The sequence below is a fragment of the Neopelma chrysocephalum genome, unplaced genomic scaffold, assembly GCF_003984885.1.
Source record: "Neopelma chrysocephalum unplaced genomic scaffold, ASM398488v2 Primary Assembly neopelma1_61b, whole genome shotgun sequence".
NCBI classification, from domain to species: domain Eukaryota; kingdom Metazoa; phylum Chordata; class Aves; order Passeriformes; family Pipridae; genus Neopelma; species Neopelma chrysocephalum.
In genome coordinates this window covers 1,914,858-1,931,810 of record NW_020897717.1, presented here as the reverse complement: position 1 = coordinate 1,931,810, position 16,953 = coordinate 1,914,858, and the positions used below count along the sequence as shown (strand labels likewise).

General features: G+C 34.2%; 1 protein-coding gene across 9 annotated transcripts in view; it reads left to right on the top strand.

Moving 5' to 3' along the window:
• Positions 1–16,953, top strand: part of KIF6 (kinesin family member 6) — a 165,561-nt gene that overhangs the window by 22,004 nt on the left and 126,604 nt on the right. For all 9 annotated transcript variants that reach the window (XR_003533948.1, XR_003533947.1, XM_027681767.1 and 6 more), the window contains exons 6-7: positions 3,451–3,580; positions 13,554–13,760. Coding sequence is in view for 7 of the 9 variants with exons in the window: in XM_027681767.1 (XP_027537568.1) it covers positions 3,451–3,580; positions 13,554–13,760 (337 nt within the window). In the remaining 2 variants the exon portion in view is untranslated. The remainder of the gene's footprint in view (positions 1–3,450; positions 3,581–13,553; positions 13,761–16,953) is intronic.

The window sequence follows — 16,953 nt, the reverse complement described above, 5'->3', positions numbered from 1 at the left end:
GCGATTATAAAATTTGCTTACAAGAAAACAGTTCCATTCTAAAAGGTATTCTTATGAGAGTGTATTTATTGTGCAGCCAAGGGATCTGTGCAGTGCGACACATGCCTGAATGCCCCTCTGTGTGTGCAGCACATCACAGGCTGTGCCTGCTCAGGGTCACTGTTGTGTGAATCACTCTCTCCTAAATGTGTAAGTCTCCCAGTCATGTCTGTTACATGCAGGACAACCAAAGTGCGTTTTTGTTGTCTCACAACAGAATCCATTGGAGACAGTGGGAAAGACTTCCTGTCACAATATGACGTGTCAAGCAAACAGTCTGCATGAATGCTTTCTCATCTCATAGTTCTGCCATGTCTCACATGCCAAGGAGATTATGCTCTAGGTCTATACTTCAATGGAAAATCATATCTGTGTGTTGTTGAAAGTTGTGTTGGTAGCTGAATAACTGTGTAGCCTTGCCTCTTGAATAAGTGTTGACTTTGTCCTCTGTTGTGGTATTCAGGGAGTTGTACTTCTGAAAGATCATTTCTTTGGGGTGATCTATAAAATTATTATCTTGATCATTCTTTCTTAAAACCTAAAGCTCCTTGCAATTTTACAAGTCATTAGCTGTACTTATCCATTAATTTATTCTGTTCTTCTAGACAGACTCCAAGATGCATGCTTGCTGCTTTTCTCTTTTATCTTTTTTCTAAATTTATTATTGGCTGTATACTCTCCTCCTCACATTGAAGTAGTATCACTATAATCTCCTCATGTATTATCATAGAAGGTGTGTATCCTCATATATTATTTATTTGTATCATGATTAATTTTTAATTGTTTATAAAGTTTTTAATATTGTTCTAGATTTCTTCAATTCTGAGCCCTAGACAGATATAATAATAGGAAACTTGTTTTTTAAAATAGTAATTTTTTCCAAAATATTTTAAGGGGTTTTTTTATTATTTATATAACGTATGAGATGGTGTTAATTAATCAAAGGAAGCTTTAAGTTCATTGTTTGCCAGTAACAAGAATTTCATAAATTAAAGCATTCAGTGTGCAAGGCTCTCCAGCATTAATGGCAGCTGAGCTGATGCAGGAAAGGGCTGGAGCTAATAAGAAAGCCTGATCCCATCCTACAGGCTTCCTAGCCAGTTACTAATTCCATCCTTTAAGCCAAATGGAAAAGATCCTTTGTTTATAAAGAATACAAAACCTTGTCTCTGCCTTCTTTCAGTCATTATGGATAACTTAACAGAATTTTTCCACCCAAGTTAGGTGGAATGTAAATGTAAATCTTTACATGAAATGTAAAGATTTTACTAATATAGTGAATGTACTCTAGAAATTATTATCATACTATATAGTAACTTTATAGCATGGTAAAAAATAATTTTGTTGTCATTTTGGAACGTACCATTCTGAGGAAGTTTTGATAGATGCCTCTCTACATGTACAAATGTAGGCTTCCATTTGGAAATCTTCCTAATAGTTGCAAGGCCACTGTGTAGGAGGCTGTCACTGTTTTGTGAGGTCTGCACTGTCTCCTTTCTGATATATTAGTCCTCCAGAACTATACATCCAAATTAACATCTTACTTCTCTGGAAATTATTTCACAGAATCACAGAATATTCAGAGCTGGAATGATCATTGATCAAAGTGTAGACTGAAAAGATCCTTAAAAGTTTAAATACTATGCCAAATGTGCATAATAAAACAATATTGTTTTCCTAAATTATAAAAATAGATAGATGATGCTTACCATGCAATTTCAAATATTAAAATTAGTCAGAGCATCATGCTACAATCAGAAACACTCTGGGCTTTACTGTGTCATGCATGCACAGGTGGAATTGCAGATAGAATACAACTTGACATTATCAAAAATTCATTAAGCAAGAGCAGAATTATGCTTTGGGTTTATGCTTTGAATGGGGAAGCTGAGTTTTGTGACTATATTAATAATGTCTTACACTACCACACAAAAATAAGGCTATCATACGTGGAAAAGCAATTGTTATGAATACTAAAGAAGCATTGTGTGTACTTTTACATGTGTTTATTCTTGAAAATAGTGAGTGTATTGCAATTGTTAAAATTTTTTCTGTATATCCATTCAAATGTTTTGACCATCAGACTCTGGACTACTTCCCCAGTATCTAAGTGCAATGCTATGGAATGCTGCTTAGATGCTTGATTTGATTCTGTGAGTTTTGGGGAAGAAAAAAAAAGACAAAACAGAACAAAACCGTATCTTTCTGGTTTTGAAGCAACTTGAAGTAATTAACATGCAAGAGTTCTATCTACTGATAGAAACTCAAGCCCCATACTCCCTCTTGTGGTTAACCCTGAAGAACGTGAAAAAATATGTATATACATATATGTATACATATAGATGTATATGTATAGATATAAAGTATTATCTATACTTACACAGAAAAAAATAGGTTTTTTTAGAAAAAACCCTCTAACTTCTAAAAAACTTCTAATATACTTGTTTTAAATTGTCTCAGAACATGTAATTCACCCTGAAACATAGGTTATTCATCCTCAAATTTAGTGTACTTCCATTTTAACAGATTCTTCACTCTGGGAGTTTTCCAAATCCAGTGAGGCAACTACTTGGCTTCCATGTTGGATACTAAAAAATGTTCCAAATGAGGAGATCCTAATGGCTACTCAGTAATGCCAATAAAGTTTAACTCTCAGTAACCATTTCAAAAGAAAAAAGTTCTTATGTTAAAGGACTATTTGAATAAATGAAAAGGGTTTTCAGTAATATTTAGCAGCTCTCCTGGAGCTTTTGCCGTATCCTTGCTACTTGCATCTAACTTCCTTTCTGTAAACTTTACTGCTTATAGAAGTACAGATAAGAGTCTTTCTGACGTCAGTGGAAATAAATAAAATCATTCTGTTTTCTTGCTTTTAATTTAAGAAAGGGATAATTTACAGTTGTAGTTACTACCATTTAATAAGAATGAAAAGAGAAATAGTCTTTACAACTGCAAAGTTATTAGAAACATGTTGACTACATATGTGTTCATTCTGAAATATTCCATACCTATTTGTACATCAAGATTATGGTATGTTTTATGTATCATCTGTGCTTGGTAATAGAAAACAAACCCCCATGTTTGTGATGATTCATCTAACCTCTTGCTCTCGAGAGTTTACTATAACTCATTAAAATAAAAATCCCAAAGCTTTCTCTAATAGTAATAGATTTCATATATTCCTTTTCTGTGTGAAGGTTTGTAATAAAGGAATGAAAAGAAGGTGACAGATTAAAAAAAAATCAACACTTCCTTTAATGGGTATCATTTATTTTCACGTCTTTAATTCTTTCATTATGATTGGTTTAGATTTCACCTTTTAGGTGCATGCAATCAAAATGAAAGTATGGAACAAATATTGCTTTAAAACTATAGTTTTCATTTGGTGGTTGTTTTTTATTTTCCATGTAGAAAAGTGACAATAATGGAAGACTCTGATCAAAACATTCATCTGAAAAACTTGTCTCTTCAGCAAGCAACCAATGAAGAGGAAGCCTTAAACCTACTCTTCTTGGGAGACACCAACAGAATGATTGCTGAGGTGAGAATTGCTGCTCCAAATCCTCCTTAACACCACCACATATAAACCTCTCCACATAAGATGTATATTTTGGAAGTCCTTGGAGATAAATTAGTATATTCTTTCTGAGTGTATTTCCACAGTGAAAATAAATAAGCATTTCTCTGATGACAGCTTTCACTTTGTGAAGAGCTTTCTGTTTTCCTATAGTGAATCTGATTGGTGGTTGTTGATGTCATAACCTACCGAAATTCAAATAAGTAGAATACAAAAGTTCTCATAAACTATAGCCTGACTTTTGAATGTGGCATGTATCATCATACATATATATTTAAAGATTAGAAAACATGCCCTTACACAGCATTGTCAGCTACAATTCCCACAGAAGTTTTTCCCTGGAAGTGTTCGACACCAACTTGGATGAGGCCCTGAGCAAGCTGGTCTAGTGGAAGGTGTCCCTGCCCATGGCAGGGGGAGTTGGAACTAGGTGACCTTTAAGGTTCCTTCCAACCCAAATCATTCATGATTCTATGATTAAGTACTAAATTGTCTTTGAAGTGCTTACCATAAGTTATCAGTCCTTTCTTTTTTTTCTTCTTATTGCATAAATATGTTGTGTTATGTGTAAAAACAGAACAAAAAAACCCAACAAAAATCCAGCCAACAAACCCCTCAACAAATAAGAACAACAACAAACAAATCAAAAGGAAAGAAAAAAAACCAGAAAAACACTCAAAACCCCCAAATGGTAGTGCAAAACAAATTCAGAATAAATATATGCAAATATGCAAAGACAAGCGTGTTTTTACTGATTCTGAAAAATTCAAATGAAGTGTTTCTATATCCAAAATCTGTAGGGTTCTTTTTTGCCTTATTTTTGTGCTTGGATGAGGAATGTAAATATAAAAAGTGTATTGTAAAAAGTGAGCACTGAAAATGCTCTACTACAATACAGTTAATTCTATTTTAGAACTTTGTGGGTTTTCTTCCTTTGTATCTGTATCACCAAAAAGATATATCATAAATCATTGACAAGGAAGACACTTAATGCATATTAAATATTTAAGTAGTTCTGTGTTCTTGCTGGCTGACCATGTACACCTGAGCACAGGGGAAGAAGCACTTGATTGCAAAATATAAACTGTCAAAACAAATACTTGTTCTCTCTTTCTCAAGGAGGACTATTTCAACAGTTACATTTTGAGAGGCAAGAACTAATCAATTTAAGGACTGTTAATAAATATGAGTATTGAGGCAAGGAACTGCTTCATGATATTGAAATGGAAAAATTATAGAGGAGAGGAACTTGAAACTGTGTAGTAGGGGAGACAAAAAGTTGACATTTCAGAAGCTTTAAAACCTATCATGATAGTGAGTAATCCCAGGATATTCAGATTTGGAAGGGACCCACAAGGATAATCTAGTCCAACTCTTAACCGAATGGCCCATAAAGGGATCAAACCTGCAATCTATGCCATTATTAGCACTGTGCTCTAACCAACTGAGCTAATCTCAGGGTCAACAGAAAAATAGAATTCGTTGTATAGAGAAAGATCTTCAGAAAATCTCTGATCAATCTAGAGGCCCTCTGTATGAAAATGAGACCAAATATTTAAAGAATGATACGCTGCTGGGTGACAGGATCATAAATCAGCAATTGTAAAGGGCAGTTTTGTTTCATATTTGGTAAGAGAATATATATCCCAAACACTGAAAGTTATGAACAAATAGCAAGACTAATAAACATGGTAAGTCATTAAATGTCAAGATCAAGTAATGGCCAATAGCAAAATATATAGAGATGAGTAAAAGATAAACCAAGTCAATAATGATACTTTAAAAAAAAAATCTCCTAGTCTTCATTAGTATGTGTTTCAGACTACTATCAACTAATGACTTTTGCTGTACTTTTTCTTTGCATGAATTTGCCCAGATGCCTTTTTTGACCCTGCCAGATTTTTATTATGAAGTCTCATGTGTCACAAGGTTCCATGTCTTAAGTGAATTGTATGAGAAAAATGCTCTTTAGCTTTTTTTTAAATCTACAATTTGTTAGTTTTATTTGGAACATGCTAGTACTTGCTAGAAAACAATAAGAATAGACATCAGATTGTGTGGCACACGAATAGTAGAGAATTCACTAATCTAAATAGCTTGGGTAAGCAAATGCTATACCAACATCAGTTTTGCTGCTTTTGCAAGAGTTTTTTGTTATATAAACACTATAAAGTTATTGTTTCATTGATCTTTAATGAAAAATACTTAAAAGAAAAAATGCTGAGAATACTTGCTTGGAATAACTACCACATATTGCAACAATATTTACTTTGCATAGTCTGAATGCTGGTATGATTCTAAAAACTCCAACTGAGGTTGATTTCATTGTAGAAGTTTTTTTAATGTACTGATGTCATACATTTTTCCTTTATGACTGTAGCAGGTATGTTGCAGTACAGTTCAGTGAACTTACTGATTGCTGCTTCGTCTTAGCATTACAGAATTTATCCCCATTATTATATGGCATTTTGCGCTTAAGGTGACTGTGGTACTTTATATGAGAACTTCCTAGAATGAGAGAACAGTGTTTGCAAAAATGGTAGATTAATGTAGACATCTAAGAAAGAGGACTTATGACATAAAACATAACTTCTTCAGAGATCCATATTTTTAAATCTTAATGATGATAATACTTTTTGACCTCTCAAGACTAGAACCCTCTTAAGTAAACTAAAAAAAAAGACACAAGATTAATAAACCTAAGTAGAAAAGAAAGTAAAAGAAATGTTTGATTCATCTTTTTTAATGATGACAAGTTTGGCTGTGGAAAAACTCAGACCACTGTCTTGGATCACATATGAAATCTGTAGCCTCTAAAATTGCAGTCTGACGCTTTACCCCTTAAATAACCCTTCTTTGAAGAGTTGATTATTTTGAAAATAAGAATGACAGTTTAATTTGTGCATCGCCTGTGCTAGTGCAGTCTGACTTGTGATTAGAAGGCTGCACTTTCCCTCATCACTGATTTTGCTAAAAAGAAGGTGATCATAACATTAGAAGTATTTTACAGGCTACATTAATTAATTAATTAATTCATTCATTCATTAAATGTCAGAACCTAAGGGAACATTTATAACTGAATACTTCTTTCCCACACATAACTATACAGCTCATGAGAAGGGAAAAAAAGGAAGCTAATCTAATTTTTACAGGATTACTTTATTAGTCAGTGTAGAACTGGTCCTTTCCTCTAGTTTTGACATGTACTACAACTTGTGGAAATGGTAAGATGGGAGACATCTGTGCACAAACAATTAATAATGTAAAAATCCAGATATGAATTTTTTGTTTCATATTTTTCCAGAGAGAAATAGGCAGAGATCAAACCCAAAAAACCTGATTCTTTTGTTGGCAGCTCTGCCAAATGTAAGGGCTAAATTTTTTGGTTATCTCATAGTGCCCAGTTTCTTGTTACATTTGAATGCATGAGAATCTGCAACAACAGGTTATAAAATCTGAACTAATTTTTTGTATTTTAATTTTGTAAGCCAACTTTGATTTAGTTATCTGATATGCATGCAAACAGGAGATTTCAAAATCTAATTTGCAATATGACACAGGTTGTAGCAGCAATATCTTAATAAAGCTCCTGTGCTGAAATAAGTGTTTGGCCATTTAGGTAGTGTTCACAAACCATTCATTTTGGTTTACCATTAATATATCTTCAACTGAAGTGGTCTTCTCTAAGTTCTTGTGATGGGAATATCTTATGATCTTTGTCCTTTGAAATAACATGCCTAAGCCTCTGTGATTTTGAGAATTCTTGGTATTTTTTAGTATTTCTCCTAATATAGCAGAGTAAGATAGTCTCTCTCCCAAGGACATGCATCGATTTCCAAACTGTGAAATCTTTATCTGAGATTAATATGTCTGAGTGCTGCAGTTGCATGTACAGCTAGACTTTAATTTTCCTCTAATGAAAAAGTACTTCATTTTAATGAGGAAGGAAATGTTTCAGTATATGGTTTTATACCTATAGTACTTAATTTTTTAAATTTGGAAGACCATACATACTACACAGTATTTTGTATGTTCCATCATTTAAAATGTTCAAAGTACACATGGGGCAAGCAGTAAGCTTTTGGCAATGTTTAAATCGTTTATTTCAAGAAAGAATGGAACTTTTAAAGATTTAAAGATAGCTATGGGGACTGACTTGTGACCTCTGAATTGGACTCATTCTGTTTGTATTTATTGTCCATTGCTATTCTCTTGAATATATTTAGACAGGCCTTGTAGTGTTTGACTGCATTTTTTATTGGATACAATATGAAAAATAGGATTTGAATGTGGAAACATATGAGATTAAATGACACTTGACAAAAAATGCATGGTTATCCATGTTAGCACTGCATTCCAGAAAGAATTAAAATTTTCTGCTTTGCTAGATTCCTCGTTGGTGTCAATTATTAATTTATTTCCACTCCAAAAAACCTAGTGTTATTAGCACTAAATGGCATCGTCATTTCAGCACAAGTGCTTTCGTTTCAGTGTGTGATAAAGAAATCACTAGTTGTACATACTACTTTGAATAGTTGTTAAAATGCTTTGGGATTTATATGGATAAAAGGCACTATATAATATAAAGTTTAATATTAATTAAATTTAGTATTAATTACTTTAAAAGTTACCTGAGGTCCTGTGGTCTAACTGTGAAACTGTACTTCTATTAAATATGGAAAGATAAAGTATTGCTTTCAGGAAATGTTTGGACCTATCCTGATCTTTATATTTTCATAGCAAAAATTTTTCAATTTCGACTATGTCAAGTGTACTTAAGTACACGTGAAGAACCCTTTCACTTGCACCATATTATTTAGAAAGGAAACTAAAGATATATTAAGATCTCACTCATCTACCAAATATAAAGGCAGGAAGCCCATATCATCAACTTACATACTCTTCCATATAGCTTGGTTCTGTTGGAATTGGTGGAGTTTATATTCATTAGGCAGAGATATCCATCTGAACTGTGAAATGACTGTAGCTGTCATAACTTCTTCCTACAGATATCCCTTTGAATGTAGCATGAGATTGGACAAAATCAATTTGATATGAGTCTTGGATGCTATCAGTGCTTTTCTCTTTTGACTTGCTCTTCTTCAAAAAGTTAGAAAGTGAAAAAGCCTTAAGAGGAAAAGAAACACTCCTTTAAAGAAAATTTTGTACGTTTTCATTCTCAAAAAAATGCAGAATTTCAGAATCAGATTTTCTTCACTTTTGCATTGGCTAATTTACTCACACAGGGAATGCACGTTCTTCTGCTGTCTAAATATTTTGATTCAAGGAAGAAAAGATTCCACTGGAATGGTATAAGCTGCCAAGTGGAGATGGTTTGCAAAAAGGGCTGAACAACTGCATTTATCACCTGTAAAATCTTTTTGTCCCAGCAGTCCTGAACTCTCTTATGTATTTTCTCTGTCCGAGTGTTTTGGCAGCCATAATCAACACATTATTCTTCCAGATAGTAGCAGCTTCTCTTAGTCTAATGGTGATTTTCAAACAGCTTTTCCCACGTCTTTCTCCTATTTGAGAAACTTGCTCTTGGGTCCTCAGTTATTAAGAACTCTATTTAGACCAGTAGCATCCATTTATGGCTATTCTTAGTGAAAACAACATTTATAATATCCACTGCAACAAATTAAATATTTGGGAAATACATAAATTCCTGCATAGGGAAGAACTCCTGCAATGTTTTGTTGACTTAATATAGATAAAAATTAGATTAAGATGGACATCTTGGGCTCCAGCAAATTTTTGGTCATTTTAATGACATTTTCCTTGCCAGAAACATCCAACTCAGATGTTTCTTGCAGGATGACTGTGCTGTAGATTCTCATTTAAGTAGAAACCACCTTCTTGCAACCATTGTATGAATAGATGTAATAGTTAAAGTCACAAAGTTTCTGTACAATTTATTTAATTTCAGCAAACAGGTATATTCTGGTCCTGGAAAAAAACAAGTCTGGGTCGTATGGCTTCAAATATGCCTTGTTTGTTTTTTCCAAATGAAACACTGTTGCTCTACCAAGTTGTGATCTTAAATGTTATTGAATTCCTCTTTTACCCTGCCACAAATGGACAGCAACAGATGACCTGGCATTAATTCCTTTGTAGAGTTCTTGTGATATCACAAGGCATCCAAAGTCTGCTTATGTGGTTTATGATGTCACAGAATTCCTGGAAAAAAACTATTTCTTTGTAAGTAACTGCAGCTCATCAGTTGTTCTATATATAACTCTCACAATAGCAACCATCTGCTGAGAACCAGGCCACTCCCCTCCTTCTTTTTTTTCCTTCATCACATCAAATTAGTGTGAGGATGATTTCATATACATATGGTTTGAATACTGCTAACAAAGCCAAAACGAACTCTGAAAGCCACTAAAGGAACATTTTAGTAGGCTCTGAGACACTGTCCAGAAATTTTTGTTTGTTGGTTTTCAGTTTTCAAACTTTCTAAAAAGATGAATGGTGATTCTCAGAAGTTGCATATGTAAGATAGCAAATACCCAACCAAACAACAACAAAAAAAAAGGCTTGGTTTTGGACTGAAGATGCTGACAAGTCATCATTTCTGTTGTATGCTTTTCATCTACTTATGTGGTAAAAGAAGCAAAGTGTGGGGAATTATGACTGCAATTAACGTTTCACGATCTCATCCCATTTAACAGTTTAAATTTTTATTGCATTATGCTTCCTGCAAGAGGTCTAACAGAGCTTCCTACATATTGGAACTGCAAAGCAGAGATAGCATTACATTGTCAAAAGGAGTATTGGTGTCTTATTAAACCATGACTCTGCTGTGAAGAAGGACTTTACAAAAATATGAGTTTGGGATTCTAGCCACTGACTCCCAAATCAGCTTCATTCTTTTTTTCATTCACGTGAAAAAAGGAGGCTGTGGAGAGAAAAGCAATAGAATTTCTAATGGCCAGTCCAGCAAATCTACTTGGAACACGCAAAATAAAGTTGTGGCTAGTGTATTGCAGTAGACAGTAAGGACTGAATAGACGGAATATTGCACTGTTTTGGAACTCAGAGTCCTTAAATTATTTTCTTTTATACTTCAATTTTTATTTTTTTTGCCTCTATTGGTGTTAAAACAGGTGTGACTAAAAGCACATTTTGAAATACGTGAGGTTTTGATGCATACTGAAACTCAAGTTTGCTTAAGAATATTCAGAAGTATGGTAACTTCTTCTGCTTCTTTTACAGCAACCTTTACTTTGTGCTTCCACAGCTGAATCTGTATTGATATTTGATCTTAGACTTGTCTGCTTAGATTTGTCTGCAGTATAGTATGACTGATGCCATGTCTCTAGTGCAAAATGTCCTCAAATAGCAGTTCTGTTGAGGAGAATGTCCTTAAATATTAATTCTGTTATGGATTTTGAGCTGGAAAAAAATAAAATATCCAGTCCTGCTTCACAAAGCTGCAAGTAATAAAATTATAGCTGTCCTAGTAAAATAAGTGAAGCTGGCTCTGATTAATCATGGAATCAGAATTGCTGAATAAAGTACATTTTCACAGCATATAACTTTTTCTTAGTATACCTGCACTTTAAGTAAGTTTTGGAGTATTTTCTTGCTTGTCACCTTTCCCTGAGCCTGTTTATTTTCATTCCAGCTCTACAACTCACTTCCTCTTCATTTGCTCAGCATCACCTCTGAAGACATCATGGCACTCTGATGCTCTGATGCTCATTTCACAGGACTGCAAATTCCAAAATTTCTCATCTGTATAAACTAAAGTTCAAAATTCTTCTCCCTCTCCCTTTTAGCTTGCCTTTATTAGGTAAAGCAACCCAAGAGAAAATAGTGCTAAGGTTGTAATTTACATACAGAATTCTCACCAACAACTACAAGTGTAGGCTGTTCCTGCACACTACCTACTTGTTCCCACCCTGTATGCTGCCGTTTTCAGGTATTTTACTAGAACTGTTGTCCATAGCTGTGCTGTGGCTGAATTGAAAAACCAATCCAGATTAAATATCTATGGTTTACCGACTTTATTTTTTTTCCTTTGAACTGAATCAGTTCCCAAAAACAGCTCAGTTGCTGGCACTATTAAGGCTGAAAAAAAAATGGGGAAATTGAAGCTGAGACAATTGAACCAAGCAGTATAGCTGTCCATATTATTCCTGTTACAGGATTATTCATCTTGCACTCATTCTGTTAAGAGCTGTCTTTTCTGTGTTAACAAGACAACATCTTCAGCGCCTGCAGTAGGCAGACTGTTTTAACATCTACAAGCAGACTATGTAAAAAAAAAGCAATATGTTGGTATTTCTATTCTGAATCACAGGGTATGCCTACATAAATAATTACTCCAGAAAAACAGAGGAATAAAGTAATAGACAAGAGATTAATGTAGACAGATTAATGCAGAGCCGTGTTAATTGTACTCCCTGCACTTGGGGACCCCTGGTGGCCTAGTGGTTAGGATGCAACACTCTCACCGCTGCGACCCAGGTTCACTTCCTGGTCCCCCGGGCAGATGGAGCTCGTTAGCCCTGTGAGGCCATCCATCTATGAGAAGGTCACTAAACAAACCTACGTCCTGAGGACCTCACTGCCATTGTCCAAACTTGCTTGGCCCCGGCAGATGAACCTTAGGATTAAAGGGTGGGCTCAGTTCAGCGCATGCTGTGTCTCACCTAAAAAATCCATTGTGCAGGCTGGAAAGGTAAAAGACCTTTCCCAAAATCTTCGTTCGCGAAGACTGGCCATTATTAATGTAGACAATATAACCAGGATTTTTTAATCATCTTTTTCAGCAGCTATAAATATAGATTTAGTTGCTAAGTAAATAATATTAATTTGGCAATTTATTTCAGTCCCCTATTTTTCTGCATTTATGCCCTGAAAACAATGTTGTCATACTTGTTATAGTTTATAAATAAAAATACTATCTGTATGCTAACTTTTAATCTCCATAGTCTAATGCTTTGGCTATTTATAAAATGAGGATAATAAGGAATTCTTTTAAAGTTTCTAACAATATCTTCATACAACTAAATGAAAGGTGTTTTAGATGATTAAAGATATTTTATATGTCTTCTTCAGAAAAGAAAAGTGCATATGTGATGGCATATTGTCATTTGAAATCTAAATAACTGAGAGCTGTTTAAAATTTTATGTTCGGCATTTCAAATATATTGAGAAAACCTTTAAAGTGATGCTAAAACTGAGCATCTCTAAAAATTGACTAAAAATTTCCATGTGTCTAGTAAAGGAAGTGTGGCAGTAGTTTATTCCAAATAAATACATTTAAAGCCAAACCTTTTATGAAAACTCTGTCATGTCACATAAAATTCTGACACTGATTCTGCCAAGTTAATTTTTTTGATAGAAGTAATAATGGAAAAGTCTGAAGCCTTGTAGAAAGTCCTAGTCGTAGTTATAGTGATAGCTATCTATCGAAACAAAAAAAAGGAAAAAAGCGTGCACCGATGGGGAAATTGATAACCTCTCAGAGATCAGGAGTTAGTAACTTTCCCTATGATCAAGGTGCCCTTTTCTAATATTCCTTGGCATATTAAGACCACTTGTTTTCCTGATGTGCTCAATCACATAGTCACAGGTTCCCACAAGGATCATCAAGTCCAAATCTTAAGTGAATAGCCTGGACAGGCAACAAACCCCCAACCTTGATATTATTAGCACCAGACTCTAACCAACTGAGCTAATCTCAGAGGATCTTGGAGTAACCTTGGTTGCTTGCAGCACAGTTTGTCCAGATCATTGTTATCCAAGTATTTGGCCAGAATATGAATGTCAGGTAAATCCTTTTGGCTTCTTCTTGCATATTTATTACAGGTCCCATAGCTAAAAAACTGGATAGGGGATTTTGATTACCAGATTGTCAAGCTATAAAAACCTAAATTTATTTTCCCACTGAACATTGAGGATTCCTCCTTTCTTTTCACTGTAGACACCAATGAATCAAGCCTCAAGCCGATCTCACTGCATTTTCACTATTCACGTCTCCAGCAAGGAACCTGGATCTGCAACTATCAGACGCTCCAAGTTGCACTTAGTAGACCTTGCTGGATCAGAACGTGTTGCAAAGACTGGAGTTGGAGGTCACTTGCTGACAGAAGCCAAGTATATCAACCTGTCATTACATTATTTGGAACAGGTATAATAGAGTAAAACATTTGTCCATTTACTACATCTCTGCTTAGCAATGTGCAATGTTTTGGAAAACTTGATATATTAGGATATTTATCACCATTTTTAAAAATTGAATTAATAGCTCTTCCTTCCTTTAAATTAACATATTTTAATTTAGGAAAAGCTTAAAAATTAAGCTTAAAAATTAAACAGTAAGATTATAGTAGCTATACAGGGTAGTATTTCCAAAATACTTTTCCTGTTTTGTCTGCAATATACTTGCAAGATTGCATCCATATTTCTACTAAAAATGTTCTTTGTAATCTCCTTCCCCTTCCACGGCTGGGATCAGGATGTATTACTCAAGGATCAGTGAACCAAAGTGTTTTGGTTTTATTTGGTTCAAGCATTGTAAGATGGTAAATTACTAGGCTCTTCTCTCATGTGTTGTTTTATTCTTCTACCCATGAGAATCTTTGATCTCTTAAAGACAGGAGTTACCTTTGGTAATGTATTTATGGAGTAACTACCATAATTAGTTATTACTACTCACAGATGTAACTACAATGATAATAATAAATCTCCACAAATCTTTGTCATTCAGCTGTTGTTACTGGAAAAGACTTAGCTTCTTGATTCAAGGTATGCTAAAATTCCTGTCCTCCTTTCACTGTTGCTTTTTGTTTTTCCTCCTTGGAAAGGGCAAATAACGAGAAAATAGATTACTCCCAACTAATCTTACTAATTTAAGAAAAAAAATTCTTAAGATAGCAGCAGTGAATGGAAACTTTGGAGATGAAAGATTTTATTAACAATGATGAGTATTATTATTTGTATTTTTACCAAATTTAAATAATTGTTAATTTATTATTATAATTATTATTTTATTAATGCTAATTAATTGTAATTATTATTAAGTTTCTAATATATATCTCCCTGATCTACTGTGATGTTTCGTACATTCGATGTTTAGAATGCTGTAAAACACCAAGTACGGGTAAGAAACACTTGGCAATGAATGAAATCTCTTCTGTGAATGCTGTCCTATTAATTTGCAATCATTGAAGATTTTCAAGTATTCATTTCAGACCGCACACCTGTAAAAGAAATTAAGTTCTTCCTAAGACTGAATACATAATATTGTTTTCACAGTACAGTAAACACTGTTCTTATTGCCAGAAATTAATTATTTGGAGGGATTCTGATGTAGAATACAGTATTTTTTCCTAAGACTTCTTTAAAAATTTTTATGTACAACCATATCAGGTCTGTGAGGTTTTCATTTAGTGGGAGAAGTAAGGGGGTAGAGAGAAGAAAAAATACTTGTCCTTTTTAATTTACACATCAGTATATGTATAATTTAGTAAAATATACAGTTGAGGAAATCCATAAAACCAGAAAATTTTATGGGTGTCTATATGTGACAATTCTTTAAAATTATTATTAGGAAATATAACTGTTTGTTCCACTTGCTGGGAAGAATATTTTTCATTTCTGTATTATGTGTTTTTCTGTTAACAAGAACAAATCTCTTGCGTTTCATTTAACCTACAATGAGAGATGTTTCATCTGTCAAAAGAAGAAGCTTAAAGCGTAGAAGGTGGCAGTCAGTCATTTACTGTTACCCTGAATTTTTTTCAGACCCCTTGTTTGTTTAAATTTTACCTTGAAAAAAAAGTCTGTGTTTCAATTTTACTCAAGGGGAGCGATAAGGATTAGTGATTCTAAAGTGGACTGCTTCAGAATCCTACAAATTATACTCACTTATTTACTTCTTATGCTTACTTATTATACTTCTTATTTACTGTATGATTGGGACCCCTGGTGGCCTAGTGGTTAGGATGCAGCACTCTCACCGCTGCGACCCAGGTTCGATTCCAGGTCCCCCGGGCAGATGGAGCTCGTTAGCCTGTGAGGCCATCCATCTATGAGAAGGTCACTCTAAACAAACCTACATCCTGAGGACCTCACTGCCATTGTCCAAACTTGCTTGGCCCCGGCAGATGAACCTTAGGATTAAAGGGTGGGCTCAGTTCAGCGCAGGCTGTGTCTCACCTAAAAAATCCATTGTGCAGGCTGGAAAGGTAAAAGACCTTTCCCAAAATCTTTGTTTGCGAAGACTGGCCATTATATATTATTATTATATTATTACTGTATAATTTTAATGTATTTATAATGCAACATTGCATGAGCTTGTATGAGGTTGATTTTAATAATCTGTGTAGTGTTTTCAAATACTCAGGTCTGAAGTGCTGTAGAAATGAGTATTTTTTTCATGCAACTTTTAATTCCTATTTTAGAAGAAATAGAGTTGCAAATAAGCACATTGGGTTCTGACTGGGATTGTGTATCAGTAATAAAAATGTTTTCTGATACTGAAGACTATAAAAAATATCTCTTTGTTCAGTGAGAATTAAACCATTCAATTCTGACCCTTCAGTGACTAATGTTAAAGTATACAGATTCCTCCAAGTCAGCTTATTTACATTCTCAAATATTTAGTTGCCTACTCGTGGTTTAGTGTTGAGTTATACCATTTTTAAACACTTTTCATAATAAAATAGTCATATAAAATGATTTTTATTGAGATGACAATGGGAACAGAGTTCTGTGTTACCACACTTGGTCTACTTGTTAAATATTCACAATGTGTTTAAAAAAATCTTCAAATAAATCAACTCACTTTTTCTCCAAGTGGCCTCTACGTCTAGAGAAAAATGAAGATAGTGTCATGCAGCTGATCTAAAATGGCATCAGGAACTTAGAGGTCCCTACTACCGCCTCTGCGTAGCTTTTCTTTGCCTGAGAGATACAGTAGCATGTTCTGGAATTACAACTGCATTGTAACTGTGTGTCTGTAGATGTTCCCTTCTGATGCACAACATAGAGTATACTGGACCAAACTTAGAGTTGTGAATTGACAGTGATACTGCCACCTGATTTGACATTATAATGGAATTATTTCCCCAAAATAATAGAGTACAGTGTTCTCACTGCTTTAATGAATATGCCTGTTAACTGTCATTTAACATGTGTTCCATTTAGGGAATATTGAATGATTTTATTCATTAGTGAATGGTTGCTACCCATACCTACCAAAGGTTTTTCTAATAAAATTTGAAATTACTGCCAGTCATCAAATACTAGATTTATTCACATCTTATATGAAAGATAATTTTCTGTTTGATGTTTCCTAATAAACATATACGGACAGTAAA